The sequence below is a fragment of the Suillus plorans genome (genome assembly GCF_016647745.1).
Source record: "Suillus plorans strain S12 chromosome Unknown HD556scaffold_126, whole genome shotgun sequence".
Classification (NCBI taxonomy): Eukaryota; Fungi; Basidiomycota; class Agaricomycetes; order Boletales; family Suillaceae; genus Suillus; species Suillus plorans.
Genome location: NW_024537510.1, coordinates 97,712 through 103,831, shown reverse-complemented (window position 1 = coordinate 103,831; position 6,120 = coordinate 97,712). Strand labels below are relative to the sequence as shown.

The following is a 6,120-nucleotide window of genomic DNA, read 5'->3' as shown; positions in this document are numbered from 1 at the left end:
TCAGGGGGGTGCATGAATGACGAAAGCCGTGCGAGAAGAGCACGTGGAATGGCAGATAAGGATGAGTGAGATTGCGAGGATTGTGTGCAGGAGAGAGTGTATGTGTACCACGTGCTGTAGAGGGCTGAAGAGGTCAGAAAAAGAGCTGGTCAAAAAGCTAGAGGACTCACTTGGGTGTCATCGAAAAAACCTGGTGGTATTCGACGGGCCTGAATAGGTGGACGTCTGGTGGCATCAGTCTAGGATTCGATCTTAAGATGATTGGACAGGGTAAAGATATACGTCACGTACGTCCTTTAACGACTTTTGAGTTGGGACCTGCAAGTGAGAGATTAGCGTGGCTCGAAAAGCACGATGTACATATCTGAACTCACATGAGGAATGGATAGTAGGTCCTCAAGGCCAGCGTCTTTGAGGATGGCGTGAATATCCCATACATATGCATTTTTGTCCTGGCAACCAGTGACCAGCACTTTTCCATCAGCGGAAAGGGCTGCGCAGTCTACTCCATCTTCGTGTTGAGGGGTGGACCGACTTGGAGGTTGGTATCGAGATTCCATAGACGCACTGTTTTATCCCATGATGCACTCACAAGGAGGCGGTCGTTCTGAAACAAGGTAATGGCTGTGACCAGCGTGACCCTCCAAATTGGCGATCTGCTCCCAAGTGGCTGTGTCATATATTCCTAATTTGGTCGTGTGATGAAACCGGAGATAAGCTTCCTTCCGTCTGACGTCCAGGCCAAGCTGGTAACTGTTAAATCATGCCCAGTGAAAACCGGCACCTGTGGTTCCCACGTACCTGATCTAATAAGATATGACAGCTGCGTGTGCTGGCGGGTCTAAAACGACGTGTTTCTAATTATCCCCAGCCAATGAATAAAGGCTGGATACTGAGGGGCCTTCAGTGGTGCAAAGAGAGTACTGGTGGTGTTCCAGCAGTGTCGGCACCTATCTCCGTACCCCGCGTGCTAATATTAGCTCATTTAGAATGCCGCCGGCTGTCGGATGTAATGGGCGAGGCCACGTCAGCACCAATCATTCGTGCTCGCTGTTGCCGACAGCGAGCTCGTGTATTTCGCGTGGATGTGCACAGATTGGAGGCGGACTTTCACTGATATATAGATATACGTAGAGTACTGTAATTGCAATGCTTCGTAGGTAGAATAACAGGGTTCTTGAGGTCCAAACCTTACAAAGTCAACACCCTACTACTAAGTCAAGCTTCGTCCTCGCTGCTCTCCTCCTCGGATGTGCAAACAAACTCAGCACTCTTTGGAGCCTGCATTGATGACCCTGGTGCTCGTGCCCTCTTTCTCTGGTGCGAATTTTCCTTGCCCTTTCGTTTGCGAGGTACCCCTGCATCAGAGCGCTTCTTGCGTGGCTTGGTAACCACCTCTCCTTTCTTGCGGTGTGCGTCAAGCAGAGCATTATACTCCTCGCGTTGCCGGGGACTCATGCGGAACCAGTGGCATGAGCCATCCTTCAGTGCACAACGGACCTTGAGGAGGGAGTTGAGATCGTTCAAGCTGGTGGGGGATTGGAATGGAATGCCTTCAGGCCAGCCCCTCAGGTCTATGCCGAGCTTCTCTTTGATAGCAGTATCGAAGCTTGCATAGTTGATGCGGATGTCACGTCTCTTAGCTACAGTCTCTGACAAAAAATTAGTTAGTATCGAGTGAGTGCGAGAAACGAAACACGTACTTAGGCCTGAATTGAGGAGCCGTGTGCATACACGTTGCATGTTTTGCACCGTTTCACGTTCGTCGAGGCCTAGGATAATGTAAGAGTCAGCAGATATGCAAGTGAAAATGTGAAGTGAAACACACTTCGACCTGCCATGCACGCCCACTGTTCCAGTTTTCTTGCGATCTCGTCTGCCTCCATTTGCAGGACGTCCTCCCAGAAATCCATCACATTGTCTGTCCCGAACCACGTTGCCTGAGCTGTATCGTATACATGTCCACGTGAGGCAAACACGCAGGCATAGATTCCGGTCCGGACTGCTAGACTATCAAGCTACGAGTTCATTAGTTGTGAGGACTTGGTGAAATCAAGCAACTTACCATCTTAAAAACATTATCAAGGGTTGACTGGACATCACGTGCAGCGGAGGCGTTCGTCGCACGAACACTCATGTTCTGCATAGCGCGGTGTTCGATTAAGTTGTCGATATATTGTTGCTTCTCTCCTTCTGTCAAGTTCTGCATGGCGGTATCCTCCTTCACCAACATCCGGAGATCCTTAGCTCCAAATTTCGCACCACGCGGGAGATCTGTAGACACAATAGATAAATCAGTTGAGAATGACGCACAGAAATTCACCTTTGTTGACTTGCTCTGCCTTCACGTGCATGAGGGCATTTTCAAGTTGTGCGCTGCGGCTGCTCTTGTAATTTTTGATCCCTCCCATCAACTTCTTGACCTTCTCGACAGTCACGCCATGCTCAAGTGCGATGTCGTTCACCTTCTGCGCTTCTTTGGCAAGCATTTGTTGAATTGCGCTGTTCAACATATCTTCAGCCTCTTTGCGTTGCTGGGAGGTAATCTTGCGTGATGCTCGTTGTGCCTTGGCACGAGCTTTTTGCGCTGTGGTAAGGGGTTCCCGCGATGCGAGAACAGGCCTGTCGGGATTCCGTGCTGCCCAGGAAGAGTTGTTGGCTTCAGCCAAATCTACGCGTGGAGCAGCTGAGCTGTGTTGAGCAATCATCGTACGCGAGCCTTCAATGGGCTGCTGGCCATCTACTTGTGTATCGTCGATTGTCGAATGCGCGTCAGTATTGTGAGTCAGACTACCGACCAGTTCTGTTGAGTTTTCGAGCGTGTTGTCCTCAACTGGGGCCGTGTTGCTTGAAGTGAGTGTGGCCCGGATATCACTCGATACAGGAGGAATTGACACGCCGTGAGATTCATTGAGCAGAGCGCTGAGAGGTGGGAGTCCGAAGTACAGTGAGGGATCATCCCAGTTCAGTGACGCAGTGAAACTGAGATCAGGGCGACCAGGGTCAAATTGTCGAAAAGGTTCGGAATATTGGAACGGAGGCTGAGAGGAGTGGTGAATGTCGTGTGCAGGAGGGACTGGGCCTGTCGTTCCAAGATCCTTGCTGATATTGAGATCTAGCGATGACTTTATTACACAGCGCACATTTTACCATTGTAAGAGACTCACCTAAAAAGCCAAAGCCAGTGTCACCACACAATGGATCAGGGAAGATGAAGCCATCCATGGATGTGAGCATTTGTACCAGCCACGCTGGCCAAAAAACTGCACCGTGCAAAAAATCACGACGCGCTGTTTGTCAACCAAAGAACACGTCAAGATATTTGCCAAATCATGGAAAAAAAAATTCACCGTAGTAATGTCTTGCATCTGCCAGCATCACGTGCAAGTTCAAATCCCCTGAGGAGGCGGCTTCCAGTGAGGCAATGAGAAGGGTCGCATGACCATAAGATAATTGTGTTCTAGTTGCGGCGCACATTAGTATATTGCAAGGACGAACAAGGAGAGCTCCGTTGCTTCAAGTGAGACTCACTGATTTGTACAAATGGTGAAACTAAACTGATGCACGAGGCGTGAGCGCATGCGATCATCATCGAGTGGGCTGAATATGTATATTTCTTCAAGAAGCCACTCTATGTCGGTGCTGGCCGCAACAAAATAAACCATGGACCATTACGATGATGAACGCGATCCATTTACCTGAATTCTTCCTCGGTGGTCTTGATTACCTGTCTCACGCGTTCGTACACATCAGGTATCTGAATCCCATACATTTCATCAGCCTGGGGCTGATTGAGGATGGACACGATAGCGAGTTGTGTTGCTGTCAATTGAGCTAGCCGGCTGTAATATTGTGGAGTATAATGAGAACTGATTTGGAGCGATGAGCCGAACAATGGAAGAATGAGGTGGTTCACGCTTAAGTGCGAGAGGTAGTGCAGGAAGTTGGGATGCAGGAAGTTGGGATGCAGTTTGCTTTGAGGTTGACGCGGAACGAAGTTCAGGCTCTTCGGCGACGTCTACAACGACACACAATGATCGTTATTTTTAGCTCAACTTGGGTCCATTTTGCTTCCGCAGTCCATTTTGCTTCCGCAATGTGCATGGCTTCTGCAGGGCCTGGACCCACGTGACTTACATACTACACAAGACCAAATGTCCAGGTCATCCACCATCCATGTCGTCCAGGTGTCAGCTCAAAGTCTTCATCATCCTTCTTCCCCGGATCATCCGGCAGTGGTTACCTTAATTTTGGCTTGTCTGGAAATTCGAACAGCAGTCACCAACCTATCCCTTCAACGAGCTACATCACTCAATACCATGCACTTGGCCTTCTGTACTTGATTCGCCAGCAGGATCGTATGGCCGTGACTAAACCGATACCGCAGCTTGGTGGGGGCAAGTCTGGTGCAGGAAGTGAGGGAGGAAGATCCAAAGTATGTCTTTAGCTTCTGACTGATATGGTGAGCGGGAGCGGTTTGCATGTGGGTAGGAGAGGGAGCGGCTTGCATGTGGGTAGGAGAGGCTGATATGTCATTGCTCGCGGTCGAAAATTTAGTGTTCTTTACTTGAAAACAATGATATTGCATACTGAACGCGCATTATGCGGTACTTTGCCAGACCAATGAACCATAGCGAAGCGCATCAAAGTATGTATCGACTCCGTGTTCCATCATTGACAACAACTCCTCCCATGCACGAACGTGCACATCTACCGCATCTACAACAGATGCTATTCCATCCCGCAATTGATCTGTGAGAGGCCCATCAATATCACGGGCCTCAGTGTGCAAATCATATGCCTGCTTCACCACGTCCTTTACCTCTGCGAGCCCTGCCTCACATCCTGGCTTGACTGAATCCCAACCCTCTCGGTCTACCTCGGATACGATCGACATCCCATGTGACTCCAGGAATTTGTGTTGGAGAGTCCGATCGCGGTAACCTAACGTTAACCATAAGCTATCGAGACGCTGAAGCAGTTCTTGAGTACCCTAAGTGCAGATATTATTGGCAACATGCACATAAGTCAAATTCAGATGAGTACTCACCGCAGCTGCCCCTCGACGACGTCGCCATCGTGTGCGGGACTTCACTTGTTCTTGAAGTCGGTGACTACTAAAGGTGCGTTACATGCTGAAGTGATAAGAAAGGCTGATACCTACCGCGCATAGCTATCCTTCTTTGATTTTAGTCGAGCCTCATGACGCTCCTCTGCAGTTTTATACATGGTGGGACGCATGGTTTTATGGTGGTTGCAGTTGTTGCAGAGAGATGAGCTGAAGCCGAGTCAATTTCTCGTAGAGCAAGATTTGAAAATACACCAATAAACTGAAGCAACATTCAGCCACACTTCGGGACACAAACTCTGTTCTATGTAGCCTTAGAATTATTGGTATTCAATACATCAAATTATCGTGCAAATGTCAGACATGGTTCTGCAGCACTCAAGAGTCAATCACACTGATAATGCGAAGTTAGGGTGTTATCATTATTTCGTAGCATCCATAGATAATGTTCTACATCCTCAAAAGTCCCGCAGGCGACACTCGATCTCAACCTAAACTAACAGCATTCATATATTCTGATAAATCCTCAAGCTGATCCCATAGCACATCACTCGATCGCGCTGATGAAATCGATGAACTTGATGAACTTGGAGTGGTAGGAGGTGTTTGTGTGAATGTCGAGTCGGTTGGGGAGGGAGAGTTATCCCGCGGAAAATCTTGGGTGAGACTCGGTATTGTAATGTCAGTGTTCAAGACAGCGGGAATGTTCGACTAACGTGGCATGTCAGATAAAACTGCGCGCACTACTGGCTGGGACACTTACTGGGCCAGTTATTGCCTGCGTGATGTCAGAGTCGACTTTGCGGGTCTTCTCACTGACAGTTTTGGTCTCTGTGGCATCGACCGTCGTCTTTGTGCGGGTGACGGTTCGGTGGGAACGAGTCTGCACAGTACGTCTTGTCCATGTGCGAGTGACGGTCCCCGCGGCGTGCCTGCGATTCTGAGATGAAGGTTCAGAAGCTACATTGATCAGTTACCAGAATGTGAGTGGAGGAATAATGTAACGTACCTGGTGGTGTAGCAATACTCTGATTCATGATCCTCACAGAATC

General features: G+C 49.0%; 3 protein-coding genes across 3 annotated transcripts; all 3 read right to left on the bottom strand.

Annotated features, from left to right (window-relative positions):
- Positions 1–1,218: 1,218 nt before the first annotated feature.
- Positions 1,219–2,708, bottom strand: HD556DRAFT_1250698 (uncharacterized protein; the record flags this gene model as incomplete). Its single annotated transcript, XM_041298956.1, has 4 exons — positions 1,219–1,772; positions 1,829–2,018; positions 2,066–2,274; positions 2,324–2,708. 4 exons carry the CDS (start codon positions 2,706–2,708, stop codon positions 1,219–1,221), a joined length of 1,338 nt encoding a protein of 445 aa, XP_041152367.1.
- A 1,546-nt stretch (positions 2,709–4,254) lies between these two features.
- HD556DRAFT_1461277 (uncharacterized protein) lies at positions 4,255–5,229 on the bottom strand (the record flags this gene model as incomplete). The annotated part of the gene is made up of 4 exons (XM_041308254.1): positions 4,255–4,566; positions 4,612–4,993; positions 5,051–5,114; positions 5,165–5,229. The coding sequence occupies 4 exons, from the start codon at positions 5,227–5,229 to the stop codon at positions 4,295–4,297; spliced, it is 783 nt and encodes a 260-aa protein (XP_041152366.1). The 3' UTR covers positions 4,255–4,294.
- Positions 5,230–5,554: 325 nt separating this feature from the next.
- On the bottom strand, positions 5,555–6,105 carry HD556DRAFT_1451330 (uncharacterized protein; the record flags this gene model as incomplete). The annotated part of the gene is made up of 3 exons (XM_041307938.1): positions 5,555–5,779; positions 5,832–6,028; positions 6,078–6,105. The coding sequence occupies 3 exons, from the start codon at positions 6,103–6,105 to the stop codon at positions 5,555–5,557; spliced, it is 450 nt and encodes a 149-aa protein (XP_041152365.1).
- Positions 6,106–6,120: the final 15 nt, after the last annotated feature.